The following is an 18747-nucleotide window of genomic DNA, read 5'->3' as shown; positions in this document are numbered from 1 at the left end:
ACTAATCAAGCCAGAGGCGACGGCGGCAAGGAACCAAAACTCCATCGGTGACAGAATGGAGAAAAAAACCTTGGGAGAAACCAGGCTCAGTTGGGGTCAGTTCTCCTCTGACCAGACGAAACCAGTAGTTCAATTCCAGACTGCAGCAAAGTCAGATTGTGCAGAAGAATCATCTGTTTCCTGTGGTCTTGTCCTGGTGCTCCTCTGAGACAAGGTCTTTACAGGGGATCTGTATCTGGGCTCTAGTTGTCCTGGTCTCCGCTGTCTTTCAGGGGTGTAGAGGTCCTTTCTAGGTGCTGATCCACCATCTGGTCTGGATACGTACTGGATCCGGGTGACTGAAGTGACCCTCTGATCTGGATACAGACTGGATCTGGTGTGACCTTGGAATAAGATAGATACAGACTAATATTAGCGTAGATGCCATTCTTCTAATGATGTAGCAAGTACATCGGTTGTTATGGGAAGTGTTCCCAGTTCCGTTTTACCTAAATAATGCATTATATTGTATGTGTAAGCTGGGGCAGCTGTGGCCTAATGGTTAGAGAGTTGGACCTGTAATCCAAAGGTCATGGTGCTGGCAGGAGTTGTAGATGGGGGGAGTGAATGAATGGTGCTCTTTTCCACTCTCAATACCCATGGCTGAAGTGCCCTTGAGCAAAGCACTGAACCCCGAGTTGCTCCCCGCGTGCTGGATATATAGCTGCCCACTGCTCTGGGTGTGTGTTCACTTCTCACTGCTTTGTGTGTGCACTTGGATGGGTTAAATGCAGGGTACCAATTCAGGGTATGGGTTACTATACTTGGCAAATGTCACAACTTTCTTTCTCTCTTTCTAAAGAGGTCTTTAATCTAGATTTAAACTGCAAGAGTCTGTCTGTCTCCCGAACAATGTTAGGCCATTCAGGGCTTTATAAGTAATAAGCAAGATTTTTAAATCTATATGATGTTTCATAGAGAGCCAGTGCAGTGTTGACAGGACTGGGCTAATATGGTCATACTTCCTGGTTCTAGTAAGAACTCTAGCTGCTGCATTTTGGACTGGTTGGAGTTTGTTTATTAACCCATCAAAGTGCACACACACAGCAGTGAACATACACACGAAGAAGTGGACGGCAATATCCAGCACCCGGGGAGCAACTGGGGGTTCAGTGCCTTGCTCAAGGGCACTTCAGTCATCGGTATCGAGAGTGTTCATTCACTGCCCCCCCCCCCCACAACTCCTGACAGCACCAAGACTCGAACTTTCATGTTACAAGTCTAACTCTCTAACCATTAAGCCACAGCTGCTCCTTATATGTCATATAATGAGCGAGTACATCATAAATTCATTTACTAAACCGCATTTTTGTCTCATCACAAATCACTATGCTACATTTATAATAAGTGGTTATTTTTGGACTATTGTAAGGGTAAGGGTTAGGGTCGTCTCAGCTATGGAGTAACACATACCTACGTGAATCGCTATAAACATCAACTTGGAGAAGTAGCTCCGGTTAGAATTTTATTCCATGAGATGCGTGCAGTTATATTTATTAACCAATAGAATACAAAAATTTACATAGTGTTGATTTAACAATGCATAAAACTAGAAATAAAGAAAAATGTATTGTGTTTTAGGAATATGGTAACACTGCACATCATCCAAAAACTTCTAGTTTAAAACAAATGACTCTGCCTGCACCCTCCACTCATTTGGCTTCACTGTATTCCATCCTTCCAGCTCTACCATCTTCATCATTCCCACTGACTCTACCTCGGTTTGCAGATCTTCTACCTCCAGCTTGGTCCTCCATTGCCACGGTATCACCATGGTTGTCCAGCCGTCTGGCTCCAACCATCTTGGTATCCAGCCTTTTTGATTCTTCCTTGGTCTTCTGTCTGGTATGCAGAGCCTGAGTTTCTACATTGCTTCTCCATTCCTTTGGTTCCATCCATTCATCCCACTATGCCATTTCTGTATGTTTGTGTATTGGTCTGTCCCTCTGTCAGATTCACTGTAGTCTTTTCCACCCACCATCACTGGCTGTTGTGATGTTGCATTTAGGCATCAGAAACTGCCATTTAGAAAGGGAGGTTCTGTCATGTTCTGATCCTGCTCTAGGACTGTTATGTTGATTCATTTTGTTTAAATGTTGGAGTTTATACTTGTGTTTATTTCCTGTTTTCTGAAGTGCCTATATATGTTTTATTGTGTTCTCATATGTTTAATCAGTTGCCCATTATGCTCACCCGTGTTTGGTGAATTCAATTTTATTTCTATGTATTTACACTATTTTTTATAGTATAAGCTATTGCATTTTGTTTTGGTTTCAATTGCTTGTGCTTTGAATAATCTTCTATGTATTGGGTTACTTAAAGGACTGTTTACCAAGCCTTTGCTACCCTTGCTTTCCTGGATGTTACAATATCCTTGAGTAAAGTACTTAAGCAGTGCCAGATGCAGGTTTTGTGTATCTGAAACTGTGTATTTTATAAATTAAGTTCAAATGGAAAATGTCTGGGGATAAAACATAAGGAGTATTGCTACAGTTATAGAATATATAGTATTGTACAATATTTTATGCAAATATAAATGTACAATACTATATATTCTATAACTGTAGTTTATATATAGCTCAATTAAAAAAATATTTGGATTAGACTAAAATAAATTACATATTTTACCAAAAAAATTATTATTATTAATAATAATAATAATAATACATTTTATTTGAAGCACCTTTCACAAAATTCAAGATCACTTTACAACAAGTTTGAAATAATAAATCGACAATAGACAACAGTACAAATAGAAATGTGCAGTTACAAAGAATAAACCTTCTTAAACAGGTGATTTTTAAGTCTGGGTTTAAACAGAGGGAAAGAGTTGTATGGTCCACGCACACGGTCCAAGGAAGGTATCCGATGCTGGCTGAAGGTTTCCGGCGTGTTTGGTCTTTTCACCGCATAGAGTTATTCAATTTATGTTAAACTCAAATCTGACTCCATTTTATTATCAAATCTTACTCCATTTTAGTATGACCTCAAATTTAGATTGAAAGGCAACTTGGTTGCTTGACCATTTCTAATCATTATTATTCTGAGATTTGATTATTCTATTTATTTTCTCATATTATTGTAATTGTTCATTCGGGTGCTCATGTCACTCAAAGATATATCACTTTGGCATTAGCATATCTTACAGTGACATTCTCGTCAGTCTTGGTTATTAGACAGAGGTAATTGGCTAATACTTTAGACGGCCGCTCCTATTCTTGCTCATTCTAAAAGTACTTTTAGTTATCCCCCATAGATTTGTACACACTTGAATAAAGCAACATTATTTCTAGTCGGAGGTCATGACCACTACTATTGGTATAAGTTGACTAAAATTACTTTCCCTGATAGTAGTTTTGTTATGGTCATGCCATGGTTTCCCACGTACACTTAGCTAGAGTAATATTACAATAAACAGAGGTTAGGCTCAACCTATTTAGGTTGGTCAAACAACATCCAGTTGACCTAAACGGAAATTCCCTATAAGCCCTTACAACAAGGATAGGCAACTTCGGTCCTGGAGAGCCACTGTCCTGCAAAGTTTAGCTCCTAATTAAACACACCTGAACAAGGCAATCAGTATTTCGGGATTACTAGATAGATACAGGCATGTGAGTTTTTATGAGGGCTGAAGCTAAATTTTGCAGGACAGTGGCCCTCAAGGACCAGGGTTGCCTATCCCTGCCTTACAATCTAAGTACTCTTGAAACTGATATCAAGTGTTAGCCGGATCTCTGAAGATACAGTTGGTGTGCACTATGCTCCATTTCAATGGAATTTTAGTCTGTTACTAACCTGACACAGGAAATTTGGTTACAAGGATGTAGCGTAATCTACTAGAGCCAATAATTACAGAGTAAAACGGAATAGAATCAAATATAACAATTTATTTACAGTCAGGTAAATATAAAATATTCCAATTACATTCCAATTATATCAAATTAATACATCAATACATCAAATTCTCAAAGATGTATTTAAGAGTAAGATGCATACCTGTGTCTTAGGACCTGTATTATCTTTTAGTCTACTTTTGTAAGATTGAGACCATTGTACCAGTCGCCCTGAGACATTTCAAATGACACCAAACATGACTGTAAATATCACTTGCATTAATGTAGAACATTATATTATAGACCATTCTGAGTGAAACCAAGTGGAGGAAGGATGGGTAAGGAAGGGGATATGAAGGAACTGATAACATATTTGATAGAGGCGTTTCCCGCACTTTCTCTTAGTGAAATGTGGGAACAGATGACTATATGTTAATGCACTGTGTGGCTTTTGAAGATCCAAGTGTCTGAGGTTCTTTAATTCTTACAGAGTCAATGTTACAGATGTCAGATTACAGTAATCAATACAGGAACTGACTAGACTATGACAAGGATAGAGGTAGAATGTAACTGAGAAAAGGGACAAAGACGATTAATGTTACAAAGATGGAAAGATGTTACATTATTAATATTTGGTTGAAATGATAATAAATTGCAGAGGATGACACCCAAAATCTTAACCTGAGGGGAGGGGAAAACCAAGGAGTCAACAGAAAAAACTGTCAACTTTAGAAAGTGTAGTTTTGGTGCCATTAAAAAGGATTTCGGTTTTGTCACAATTAAGTTTTAAGAAGTTTAAAGTGAACAAGGATTTTATTTCAGATAAACAGTTGAAAATATTGGAGAGGGGGAGTGTGGAATTGGGTCCACAGGAAAGGTAGAGTTGAGTGTTTTCCCGCGAAACTGTGGAAATGAATATTGTATTTGCGAAAAATATTACCAAGTGGAAGGAGATAAATAATGAAAAGAAAGCACCCAGGACAAAGCCCTGGGGAACACCTGTGGTGACTGTGGCAGACTTAGATCTGAATGTTTGCGGCCTGAAAGATATGAGTGAAACCGGCAGAGAGGGGTGTGAGTGATGTCAATGGAAGATAATCTGTTGAGAAGGATGAAGTGAGAGTTAGTATCGAAGGCTGCACTTAAATAAAGGAGAATAAGGATGGTGATAGAACCAGAGTCGGCAGCCATAAGCAGATTATTGGTGATTTTGATAAGAGCAGTTTCTGAACTATGGTGGGGACGGAAGCGAGATTGGAATTGTTTGTAGAGGTTATTTAGAGATATATGAGTGAAGTTGAGTAGCAACTATTTTATTTTTTTAAATTTTGGAAATGAAGGGAAGATTAGAGATTGGGCAATGGTTATTATAATTGTTGGGTTCTAGACCCGTTTTTTTTTTTTAGAATTGGAGTGACAACTGCAGTTTTGAAATGTAGAAGAACAATTCCAGTAGTGAGTGAGGAGTGGAAGATAGCAGATATAAGGGAAAGTAGAGAGGACAGGCAGGATTTGACTAAAACTGTGGGGAGGGGATCAAGCTGGCATGTGGAGGGTGTGTGTGTAGCCAATTATGGCAAACTTAGTACAGATATAGAACATTATTTTATCAACACAGTTTCACTGATGATTCATTATTAACCCAAAACCCAGGGTAGAGCGGCTGAGTGAATGTGGTCTGGACTGTGTGGATGAGGCTCATTGTGTCAGAGACGCTGTAGAAGGACAGAGTTCCTGCACTGTGATCCACATACACTCCTATTCTCCTGCTGATGGGAATCACAGGGAGAACAGTCTCTATTTTATTGTGTCTGAAAGAGTATACGGAGGGAGAGCAGAACAAAATCCATGACTGGTCATTAAATCCAAACAAACACTCAACATCTCCTTTCCTGCTGATGCTCTTATATGACACTGATATACGCACACCATTATTTCCACTCCACTCAATCTCCCAGTAACAGCGTCCGGACACACTTTCTCTACACAACAGCTGAGGATACACATCAAATCTGTCTGGATGATCAGGATATGACTGGACTGTTTTAGTCGCAGCAATCACTCTGTTGTTCTCAGACAGATGAAGGTATTTATTCACAGTGTTTGGATCCAGAGTGAGCTGATGAGAATCTGATGGAGATAAAACACACCATAATCAGGATGTATGGATCTGTTTGATTATTTAATGTAGCTAAACTGTACAGGAAGAACATGAAAACACTCTCTTGTTTTCTTACTGACTTACATCGTAGAAAGTCGTTCCTTTTCCAGAGAACAATGTAGGTGAATGTGACTGTGGAAATCAACAGACATGAACAGTGTGATTATTTAATATGATGTTCTCCATGATATGAGATGATGATGGACAGATGAATCTCCAGGACTTTACCTCTGTCTGAGATCTTCTTGATCTTCTCTTTGCATAAATCCTCAAGTTTGTCTCTCAGCTGATGGACAGATTCTCTCAGACCATCAGAAGAGAAGAGAGAAATGTAGGGGTCATCATTTACATTTGTAGATTCAGGAGGTGCTGAGAAAGTCTTGGAACTCTACAGAAAACAGAAATTAAAACTCATCAGCTCCACACTTTATCCAATAACCTTCAGGATCATCAGATTTGTCTGGCTCGTGTTGACTTGACTGATCTTTAGTAACTCAATATTCATTATTGGTTAATAAAACTTCAGCTAAAAACATAAATCTCCATCTAACAGGTCAAGCACATCAATGGAGTCTCATTGTAGGGATCAGTATAATTGCTCAGAAAATGCAGCTCAAAGACTACGATTATAGTAGTCAACATTTGAAGTGGATCAAAACCTTTCATCAAAGTTGTCCTTAAACCTAAAACCAAAATGTGTTCTTGTTTTAGGACCACTTTGATTAACCTTTTTCTTATCCACTTCATATGTTGACTACTGTAGATTGACTGTCATTTATAACTTCAACTCAGGTTTATTTTGGTTTCGATACACTGAAGCACTGATAATATACTGTACATACTTAATTCTTGTTTGTGGTCTTTATGATCATCATTTATGATCATCTTTATGATCATCATTTATGATTACTTGCCATTAAAATTGTTACAGTTTTATCAGGTTTCAAGATCACCTGATTCAATTTTGATTGACTTTACTCAGAATCGGTACTATCGAGTTGCTAAAATGAAACGTTTTGAACTGCTAGTGGTGTTTGACAGCTAAATGTATCTTCAAGATAAAAGAGCTCAGAGAAATGATTCCTAAGAGATCTCCACAAATGAAAGCCATTTGTAAGCACCGTCTCTTTCAAAAGAAGCTGATAAGATGAGAGTCTGACTGATGATTATATAATAAGACTCTGTGAGTCTCTGTCACAGCAGAATCTCACTCATGTCTACTATGATCCTGTTCTTCTAGATGTGTGTTACCTGCAGGAACTGGATGTGATCCTGTGTGTGTGAAAGCTGCTCCAGCTCAGCGTCTCTCCTCCTCAGATCATTGATCTCCTGCTCCAGTCGTTCCAGTCGTTCTTCAGCTCGACTCACTGCAGTCTTTTCCTGATCTCTGATCAGTCGTATCAGCTCAGAATGGCCTCTCATACCAGAGCGGATGAGCTCAGTGAAGATCTTCTCACTGTCCTCCACTGCTGTCTGTGCAGAGCGCTGTTAGGACACACAGTGATTCAGCTTCAGTGAGTCTGAACTGAGACGGAGACAAACTTCTCTTCTTCTCCAGACTCACCTTATGAGACTCCACAGTCTCTCTCAGCTGCTGGAGATCTTTCTCTCTCTGCTGGATTCTCTGCTGGAGCGTCTTCTGTGTCTCCTTCAGCTGGTTCTGGAGGACAAATAGAAAATTGTAAATGTCTCAAAAGTGTCTCTGTAAATGTATCAAAGTCCAGGAAGGCTAAAAATAAGTATTAAAATGTCAGTTTGATTGTCCACCGGTTCCCGCCTCCTTCTTCCCGATGATTATGGAGATTTTATTATTACAAAGGTTAAAGAAAACAGTCTGACACCATAGTATAATGAGCACACTCGCACCTTAAAGACAGCAGCCTGAAAAATAGATCGCAGCTGTAGGAAAACAAAACTTGAGGTATTTCGTATTGCTTGGTGGGAAAGTAACCTATCCTACAGAAAAGCATTAAAAACGGCTAAATCCGATTACTTTTCTTCTCTTTTTGAAGAAAACAAACATAACCCCAGGTATTTATTGAATACAGTGGCTAAATTAACTGCCATCAGCTACAGTATCACATCAGACAGTGCACTATAGGCCCCCTGAGGAACAGTTCCACTCATTCTCTACTATAGGAGAGGAAGAATTGTATAAACTTGTTAAATCATCTAAACCAACAACATGTATGTTAGACCCTATACCATCTAAGCTCCTAAAAGAGGTGCTTCCAGAAGTCATAGATCCTCTTCAGACTATTATTAAGTCCTCATTTTCATTAGGATATGTCCCCAAAACCTTTAAACTGGCTGTCATTAATCTCTCATCAAAAAACCACGACTTGAACCCAAAGAACTAGTTAATAGACTAACTAGTTATAGACCAATCTCGAATCTCCCTTTTCTGTCCAAGATACTAGAAAAGGTGGTATCCTCACAATTATATTCCTTCTTAGAGAAAAGTGGTATATGTGAGGATTTCCAGTCAGGATTTAGACCGTATCATAGTACTGATACTGCTCTCCTTAGAGTTACAAATGATCTGCTCTTATCATCTGATCGTGGGTGTATCTCTCTATTAGTTTTATTGGATCTTAGTGCTGCGTTTGACACAATTGACCACAGCATTATTTTGCATAGACTAGAACACTTTGTTGGCATTAATGGAAGTGCATTAGCATGGTTTAAAATCATATTTATATGACCGCCGTCAATTCGTAGCAGTGAATGAAGATGTATCATATCGATCACAAGTGCAGTATGGAGTACCTCAAGGCTCAGTACTAGGGCCGCTACTCTTCACGCTTTATATGTTACCCTTGGGAGATATCATCAGGAAACATGGTGTTAGCTTTTACTGTTATGCTGATAATGCTCTATATTTCTTTTTGGCCCGGGTGAAACACAACAATTTGAGAAACTAATGGAATGCATAGTCGATATAAAAAACTGGATGACAAGTAATTTCTTACTGCTGTAGGTGATAATTATAGGACCTAAAAACTCTGCATGTAATAACCTAGAACACCGTCTAAGACTTGATGGCTGCTCTATCAATTCTTCATCATCATTGCATAAAAAAATCGCTAATGTGAACACTGTCATCGGACCCTGATGCATACTGGGGTACCGAACCCGAGACTACCTGGAGAAAGTGGTCTGAGTTCGGTTGCTCCCGAACTGTGGTGTGGTTCACGTGAATGTACAAGCAACACGGACTAGGGTGCGCACTTGTTCAGGAAGTAAAGTATCCCACGAATGCATAACACTGTCGATATCATTGTTTCCTCAACACACGAGAACCATGAGCGGCAGGGGTACGTTGATATGTGCTGGATATGTGCTGAATTACACCATGCAATGAACATAAACGCAGTTGTCGTTCACTATGCTGTGCATAATAGCACCAAAATAACAAAAAATTACAACTATGCTCAGTCACGTTGTGTTCTCCATGCGTTTTCTGTGTGCATTTGCGATGATGTAAGGTGACTGCAAACACACCTGGGTTCCAACTTAGTGTGAAAGCAGACCAACGCTGTGGGCAGCGCCTGGAACAATCGTGCTCGGGCTCAGACTGCAGCAAACGAGCCCAGTGTATATGCCCCCTTAGCAAGTTGAAGGCAGCTGGGTGACTGAAAACTACACTTTTGTACGAGTGAGTATGTGGCAACCAACTTAAAGATATAGTTCATTCTGTGATTTGTGTTTTAACAGAAGTTCCAAATGTAGGCTTTGGAGGAGCCTATTCATTCAGGCCTGTCAATTATCATTACAAGCCTATATAAGCAGCAGTCACTGGACTCTCCCAGCATACTGCCCTGTCCCAGTGCTCCTTCCTACTCTACAGCGTACAGTAAATTGTAGACATCCAAATGCACTGTTAAACAGTGGCCAATTGGTCCCTGCATATCGTTCCCACCCACACTATCCTAGATCTAGTTCCTACTGGTTGAATTAGCCTACTGTTGTTTTTCAAATTACATTTTCAACACTGAATCATTAGGGACTTTGAGTGGCGGCTGCTGGTGGAATGGTGATGGCACCTCAGGTAGCACTGAGACTAGAGATGATGTGCAGCGAACAAGATAAGTATTGCTAAACATCCTCCTCATATTTCATCATTTGTGATGTGATCTGGGAAAACCCGTCAAATGTTGTGCTGGGACGTATTCCGGATTTTTTTTTTTTATTATTCTATAACATCTTGTCTGTCATCTCTGAAAATATTTTGGAAAAAAAATCACATTTAGAGCAGTAAATAGCAATTTATGTGTAATGATGCAGTATTATACTTATGACAGACACTTCTTGTTGAGGAAAAAATGAAACCTGTCTCACTTTAAACCTGTTTTACTCAAAATTCCATACCTGAAAATCATAGCTATCGGCCAAAATCCTATAGCCACAAACTTTGTTAAGTTCAAGAAAAAAATAAATTTTTGGGAAGGGCTTGAACATAGCTTTCTTATGGTACCAAAACTTTTGATCACATCACATTTGTACTTAAATGACTGAATGCACGTTGTGTCATCTTGTTTATGGTTGATAAGTGATTTTCACGTTCTCTTGTAACATCTTATTTCCGGTTCTGGAGGAGCCTAATCATTCTCCATTGAGAACAGCAAGCCAAGATTGTTTAACATTAACCATCAGAACTGGATGGACAGGCGAACTCGTGAATTAGAAATACAGCCTAAATGTTACGTTCACTTGAAATTGGAATCACATTAAAAAAACTGTGCTAGACTAAAATTGAAACTAAATCCTGATAAATTAGGTAAACTCCGCAGAAGTGAAATTAAAAGACCTACACACATTATATCAAGTCTTTGGGATTATTTGGGGATTCCTTACATAAAAGTGAAACTGATACATATGGAGCTTCACACTGACCGTGTTTCTGCTGTGTAGCTTGTATTTTGACTAATAAAAGTATTAATACAATGAACTGGTGACTAGATCACTACATTATTTTATGTTGTTCAATCAAAGTCTATTGTGTGAAACTCGTTTTGCAGCAGCTGCTAACTTCTGCTGTCATATGCAGTGTGAATGCTGTAAGCTTGTAATTATTTTGAAACGAGTGTCAGCAATATTTCATCAGTGTTTAGTTTTAAATACCTGATTCTCTGTCCTCTGTTCTCCAACTGATACAATGTCGTGGTTTTTATGTTCATCCATACACAGCATACATATACATTTCTGATCAGTGCGACAGAAGATCTCAAGAAGCTTCTCATGTTTCTGGCAGATCATCTCCTGCAGTTGTCCAGTGGCTTCAATCAAACTGTGTCTCTTTCCTTTAAACCAACTCTCGTGTTGTTCAAGGTGAGTCTGACAGTAAGAGTTCACACACATCAGACAGGACTTGACGGCTTTGTATTTTTTTCCAGTACAGACATCACACTTCTTATCTCCAGCTCCAGTGTAACGGTCAGCAGGAAGTTTGGTCTTCTTCAGTTTCTTCACCACTTCAGCCAGCATGGTGTTCGTAGCTAAAGCAGGTCTTGGACTGAAGATCTGTTTGCACTGAGGGCAGCTGTAGACGCTCTTCTCATCTTCTTCATCCCAGCAGTCTGTAATACAGCTCTTACAGTAACTGTGTCCACAGGAAGTGGTCACTGGATCCTTCAGCAGATCCAGACACACCGGACACTTAAATTCATCCTGAAAAACTGTTGCTGCGTCCATCTTTCTGCTTGAATAAACACACAACAGCAAACTAAACTTTCAGTTTCTGAACTGATATGTTTCCTGGTTCTGTTTTTGAGTGACGTGTGTAAAGCTCCTTTAGAGTTTAGTTTTGACTCACCTGAATCTTAAGCAGTGATAGTGATAGTGATAGTGGTGTATAAGCCAAGTATGATAACCCATACTTGTAATTTGTCCTCTTAGTTTAACCCATCCAAGTGAACACAGATAGTAATGAGCAGTAAACACACACACACACACGTATGTTTTTGTGTAAAGTGTGTTCATCCCATAGGTGTAATGGTTTTATTCTGTAGAAACTGTATATTCTATGGCCCTTCACCAACCCTACACCTAACCCTAACCCTCACAGGAAACTTTCTGCATTTTTACTTTCTCAAAAAAACTCATTCTGTATGATTTATAAGTGTTTTGAAAAATGGGGACATGGGTTATGTCCTCATAAGTCACCCTCTCCTTGTAATACCTATGTCATACCCATGACATTATACAGAGTTGTGTCCTGATATGACACAAAAACAAGAGCACACACACACACTAATGCACTAACACACAGACACACTCACACACACACACACACACACACACACTAATGCACTAACACACACACACACACAAACACAAACACACACGTCAAGTTACCTTTATTCATAAAGCACTTCATACAATACTGATTTTGTCAAAGCAGCGTCACAGTCTCAATAGGAACAGAGTTTGTCAATAATACAAAGGGCAATAACTTTTGTCATTTTTCCAGATATTTCATTCAAAAATAATCTTTAAAGTTGCCCAATTGAAGTCCTTAACAATGCCTAATACTAATGAAGGAAAATAAATTAAATGCACACCATTGATTCACCACAACTAAATATTGATACACACAAAATGTAATACTTTAAAAAAAAAAAATATTTCACCAGGAACATACAAAATTTTACACTTGACTTTCTCACCTACACACATTGGCTGGCTCATTACATATTATATTATATATATGTAAAGTGGTCCAAAATACTAGATCAGACTGACATCCTTCATCTAAACTAATTAAATCATGCACAAACAGATTTTGATGACTGCAATAGTCTAAAGATAAATGCACTGCCTTTGGGGAATAATGCACATGGCAAAGTTTAAATGTCCTAATAAAGACAAAAGGTCTCACTTAGATATATGTTTTCTGATTAGAAAGATGACAAAATTTGCTCAATGTGGTTAAGCTTGACTTTGGGCAAAGAGGCTTTCATGAAGGACCTGTATCTTCTTTCCTGAAAAGGGAAAATTGATACTTGAGAATAAATCTTTTAGCTGAGATATGTAGTGAGGAGAATTGAGAAAATCAAAGACTAAAAAATCAGCTCATAAATGAAGGATGAAGGGGAGTTTGTATTTACAGTTTTTTTCAGTCGCTAACAAGCATTTGTCCAAGCAGTTGTCACATTTTCAAAACTCTAAACACAATTAGCACAGCATCTATCTATTGTGGCCATACCATTCACACATTTCATGTCGTTTTCACACAATATGGAGTCACTGAACACATTTCCACAATGCTTACATATTCTGAACAGACAAGCTATACCTCCCAACAAAATTATGGATCGTTTTTGTAGTATTTACAAATGTTAACACACAACATCCCACAATAGCAAAAACAATGTTCCAAACCTTAGATACAGTATAAAAACCTCTGCTTCTGCAATGATATCAGTTCAAAAACAATATATCTTAGCTGATTTATGTTGTGTAAATTGGGCCAACCACAACTGATTCCAATCTGGCTTAGACTCAATGGCAGGACTTATTTTTTAGACAATAAACTTATACAATAAAAGGAGGACTTTGAAGAGTGATGTTTTTGGAAACAGAAACAGAAAAAGAGAAACACTGTAATTTATGGACGAGGAAGAGTAAGAGCAAGGGGCCCAGGGAGAAGAGCAGGAGCAGTGAGAGGAGCAAGAGCAGTGAGAGATGCAGTGAGAGGAGCAGTGAGAGGAGCAGGAGCAGTGAGAGGAGCAAGAGCAGTGAGAGATGCAGTGAGAGGAGCATGAGCAGTGAGAGATGCAGTGAGAGGAGCAGGAGCAGAGAGAGATGCAGTGAGAGATGCAAGAGCAGTGAGAGATGCAGTGAGAGGAGCATGAGCAGTGAGAGATGCAGTGAGAGGAGCATGAGCAGTGAGAGATGCAGTGAGAGGAGCATGAGCAGTGAGAGATGCAGTGAGAGGAGCAGGAGCAGTCATAGATGCAGTGAGAGGAGCAGGAGCAGTGACAGATGCAGTGAGAGGAGCAGGAGCAGTGATAGATGCAGTGAGAGGAGCAGGAGAACTGAGAGGAGCAGGAGCAGTGAGAGGAGCAGTGAGAGGAGCAGGAGCAGTGAGAGGAGCAGGAGAAGTGATAGATGCAGTGAGAGGAGCAGGAGCAGTGAGAGGAGCAGGAGCAGTGATAGATGCAGTGAGAGGAGCAGGAGAACTGAGAGGAGCAGGAGCAGTGAGAGGAGCAGTGAGAGGAGCAGGAGCAGTGCGAGGAGCAGTGAGAGGAGCAGGAGAAGTGAGAGGAGCAGGAGCAGTGAGAGGAGCAGGAGAAGTGAGAGGAGCAGGAGCAGTGAGAGGAGCAGGAGAAGTGAGAGGAGCAGTGAGAGGAGCAGGAGCAGTGAGAGGAGCAGGAGAAGTGAGAGGAGCAGTGAGAGGAGCAGGAGCAGTGAGAGGAGCAGGAGAAGTGATAGATGCAGTGAGAGGAGCAGGAGCAGTGAGAGGAGCAGGAGCAGTGATAGATGCAGTGAGAGGAGCAGGAGAACTGAGAGGAGCAGGAGCAGTGAGAGGAGCAGTGAGAGGAGCAGGAGCAGTGAGAGGAGCAGGAGAAGTGATAGATGCAGTGAGAGGAGCAGGAGCAGTGAGAGGAGCAGGAGCAGTGATAGATGCAGTGAGAGGAGCAGGAGAACTGAGAGGAGCAGGAGCAGTGAGAGGAGCAGTGAGAGGAGCAGGAGCAGTGCGAGGAGCAGTGAGAGGAGCAGGAGCAGTGAGAGGAGCAGGAGAAGTGAGAGGAGCAGGAGCAGTGAGAGGAGCAGTGAGAGGAGCAGTGAGAGGAGCAGGAGCAGTGAGAGGAGCAGTGAGAGGAGCAGTGAGAGGAGCAGGAGAAGTGAGAGGAGCAGGAGCAGTGAGAGGAGCAGTGAGAGGAGCAAGAGCAGTGAGAGGAGCAGTGAGAGGAGCAGTGAGAGGAGCAGGAGCAGTGAGAGGAGCAGGAGCAGTGAGAGGAGCAGTGAGAGGAGCAGGAACAGTGAGAGGAGCAGTGAGAGGAGCAGGAGCAGTGAGAGGAGCAGTGAGAGGAGCAGGAACAGTGAGAGGAGCAGGAGCAGTGAGAGGAGCAGTGAGAGGAGCAGGAACAGTGAGAGGAGCAGTGAGAGGAGCAGGAGCAGTGAGAGATTGTTTTTATTTTCACCCCCCCCCCCCCCTTTTTTATCTGGGCTTTTTGATGTTGTTGTTTTATGTTCAGAATGCTCTTATGTGTTTCATTGATATTTTGTTCACTGTAAGCAATACTGTCGAGCCTGTTCTGTTCTATCATACCGTGTTTCTACTGTACTGCCTGCTGCAGTAAACAGTAAAGGGAAAAATAGCTTTTTACTGGAATGCTTTTGAATGTGAACATTACTGTACATTTGGACATACAGTTCCAAACCAATAAATTTAGTGTAAAACAGTGAATTGCATGTTTTGCATGCAAATACATGTAAAACTGAAACATAAAAGTCAATGCAGTTTAAGTAATGTCAACAATAGCCAGTATTTTGAAACCTGGTGTACTTTGATTGACTGTATGTACCTTGTGAGGTGAAAACAAGTGTTATTCTTTGACAGAATAATTTGATTTTGAGTCAGATTTCCAGTGTTTTGGTAAAGTTGGTGTGTGCAGATAAAGATGTGTTCTATTTTGAAATGAAGATTTAGTATATATTTAACAAAATGTGTTTTTGAGAAGAAAATTATCCATTTGGCCAATTGTGTTTTGTAGGTGTGAGTCTGTGTTAAGAGTTTAGAAAAAGTATCTGAAGTATGGTTAAGCACTTGTTAGCGATTGAAAAAAACTGTATTCAGAAAGATCCAGCAAAGTACTTTGGAGAGAGAATTTAATATTTTTGAACTGCTAAAACAACTGAAAGTGAGACACGCAGCAAAATACAATTTTGACTTCCATCTGATTCCAAAGAGATGCTGCTGAGAGAGTTTGGACCCTAACCATAAGCTCCTAAAAGAGGTGCTTCCAGAAGTCACAGATCTTCTTCTGACTATTTTAAATTTGTCATTGTCATTAGGATATGTCCAGAACCTGTTATTAGGCTTATGTTATTATTACTCTCATTAAAAAATACAACTTGACTCAAAAGAGTCCCTAGAAAAGGTAGTATCCTTACTACTATAGAAGAAAATTATATCTATTTTGCTTCCCAGTCAGGATTTAGAGCGTATCATAGTTCTGAAACTGTTCTTAGAATTACAAATGATGTGCACTGATACAAATGATGTGATGTGCACAGGACACTATAGTTCATTTGTGTAAGTGAGGACAGCAAAATAAAGTGAACTGTGACATTATACTCAAAAAATTCATCATACAGTGGACTACCAGTAAAATTTTGGATCAAACACTTAGACACTTAGACACTTTGACCTTATCTGGTTTTGCTCAGTCAATTTTTTCTTTAATTGCTAATGCAAACTTTTAACAACACAGGCTAAGCTAAATTAAGCATTGCTTGGTAATTGTTTGACCTAAATTGGTATTATCTACTTGTGTACTTAAATTTAACAGCTTAAATTTCACCTTTCTAATCTGACATTATCATGATGATTTTGTTTTTGTCATATATAACTCTAGTGAATAAACTGTGATGTAATGTGAGAAATGTTGAAGGTGTCTGAATAAATTTAGCCTATTTATTAAAAAAATTTAACTCTAAGATAAAGAAATACCCATTTCCAGCAGGAACCATCATGGTATTATCATCTGATCTGTAGTATTGTGCTGGACACCGGTACCTTGTGTAAAGGGCGTGTGCTTGTCTCCAGCTGCTCTCTGATTGGCTGGTGACTCGTGGCCCCGCCCCAGCTGGAGTCTGAGAGTGTCAACAGAGCTGCTGAATCTCACACACGCTCAGTGACTCTGAGAGGAATAACAGGAGGAGTATCTGGAGCACTGAGGAATATTCGAGTTTGTTTTGATCCGTCATGAGTTCATAAACCATCATCCAGACATCAGGAATAATGATGAAACTCTCAGCGCTGCTGCTGCTCATCACAGTCTCAGGTGAGTCTCTGCTTTTACTCTTTCTCTCCTCAGACCTCCTTCATCTCTGTCAGCAGTGATGCTTTGTTGTTTGACTGATTTTGGTTTATTGATGTTTTGGTAAATATCGGTATAATAGTTTACAACTAACAACACAGTCCATTTCATTGATTCAGTCTCTGATAATGTGAATATTGCTGCTTGAGTCTTGTATTATTAACAGAGTCATTCATTAAGACTTTAAAGAGTTCAATTAGCTGTCATTAGTTAATACAATCCAGATATTTTATGCAATGTGTGTTGTCTGTCGTTCTCCTTTAAAATATTGAGTGATATGTATATCCAGAACAATCTATAATTACTTCCATTGTTGATTATTTCCCTTTATTGCTTTTCATTGATTGGTTGGTGCACCACCGATTTATATGCAATTTCTTTATAATTTCAATATTGTGTTTGAATCCAGAATGATTCAGACGATTCAGAGTCACTGCAGGAGCTTCTGCTGAAGTTCATGTTCATGAGAGTGAGACAGACAGACCTGAAGCAGACATTGACCCTGACCTTTGACCTGACCCTCATTTTCATAAGACTGGGCCTTTAGGGTCGGGGTCAGACTGGGTGGGGGTTTGATTGAGATCTCATTATAAGGGCCAGTAATCCTGCTCAGCAGCTGCTGAACACACACACACACACACACACACACAGGCCGCACAGGGTCACGGGGTTAATCCAAAAGATCTACACCGTCTGTGGTCAAACCTTGTGTGTGTGTGTGTGTGTGTGTGTGTGTGTTAGCGTGTGTGTCTGGAACACACACACACGTGAGCAGCGACGGATTCATTTTCCTAATTAGCACCAGAATCTATTCAGCACTGTGGGAACCAGATCAGTTTCATGAATATGATAATTTGTTAGTGAAGACACACACACTCTCTCTCACACACACACACACACACTCTCTCTCTCTCTCTCTCTCTGACACAAACATAATATGAAGTGTGCATATGATAGAATATCAGTCACACAAACAGCAGTACTCATAGTTTTGATGTCTCACTTTCATTAATGAGTGTTAATTGAGACAGACGAGCCGCTGTAAGTCTCATTAGATGCTGGATTCTCCCGCTGAGAGTCTGAAAGCGTGAAGAATCAGGACAGACTCTGAGTTCAGACGACTCTATCAGACTCAACACATTCGTTCACTCCATCCTCATCCCGACAATAAACTCTCAAAACACACAGAATAAAGTCTGGGAATCACATCATGATCCTAATGTGACTCTCACTGCTGGATGAAAGTTTGGAATAATTCAGATTATTTAGCCTGATGTTTCTGAAAGATACTGTAAATACTGTAAAAATTGTTAAATATTATTCTAATGTAAAACAGCTGTTTTCTGTGTGAATCTGTGTTAAAGTGTAATTTATTTCTGTAATGTGCAGCTGTATTTTCAGCATCATTCCTCCAGTCTTCAGGTTCATTTCTGATTATTAACAATGATGAAAACAGTTGTGCTGCTCTACATTTGATATATTTTATTTTATTAAGTGTCTATTTTGTCACTTTTGATCAATTTAATGCATCCTAGATGAATAAAAGTGTTAATTCATTTTTTTTAAATCATACTTAGCCTAAACTTGTGAATTGTTGCATATTTATGAAAACAGCTTTAATATGATAAATGCAATTATAATGCATGAAGATATTAAGATGATA

At 39.7% G+C, this 18747-nt stretch overlaps 2 protein-coding genes across 2 annotated transcripts; both read right to left on the bottom strand.

The window, feature by feature from the left end:
• Positions 1–3971: 3971 nt before the first annotated feature.
• Positions 3972–6538, bottom strand: LOC113116759 (stonustoxin subunit alpha-like). The gene is made up of 4 exons (XM_026285093.1): positions 6509–6538; positions 6262–6421; positions 6118–6165; positions 3972–6002 (listed from the first exon to the last, which is right to left on the bottom strand). Exons 1-4 carry the CDS (start codon positions 6536–6538, stop codon positions 5482–5484), a joined length of 759 nt encoding a protein of 252 aa, XP_026140878.1. The 3' UTR covers positions 3972–5481.
• A 721-nt stretch (positions 6539–7259) lies between these two features.
• LOC113115802 (E3 ubiquitin/ISG15 ligase TRIM25-like) lies at positions 7260–11739 on the bottom strand. Its single transcript, XM_026283431.1, has 3 exons — positions 11158–11739; positions 7598–7693; positions 7260–7518 (listed from the first exon to the last, which is right to left on the bottom strand). Exons 1-3 carry the CDS (start codon positions 11725–11727, stop codon positions 7270–7272), a joined length of 915 nt encoding a protein of 304 aa, XP_026139216.1. The 5' UTR covers positions 11728–11739; the 3' UTR covers positions 7260–7269.
• Between the last annotated feature and the right edge of the window lie 7008 nt (positions 11740–18747).

The sequence above is a fragment of the Carassius auratus genome, chromosome 16, assembly GCF_003368295.1.
Source record: "Carassius auratus strain Wakin chromosome 16, ASM336829v1, whole genome shotgun sequence".
Lineage (NCBI taxonomy): Eukaryota > Metazoa > Chordata > Actinopteri > Cypriniformes > Cyprinidae > Carassius > Carassius auratus.
Note: the sequence above shows the minus strand (reverse complement) of the source record. Positions and strands in the feature narration are given on the sequence as shown.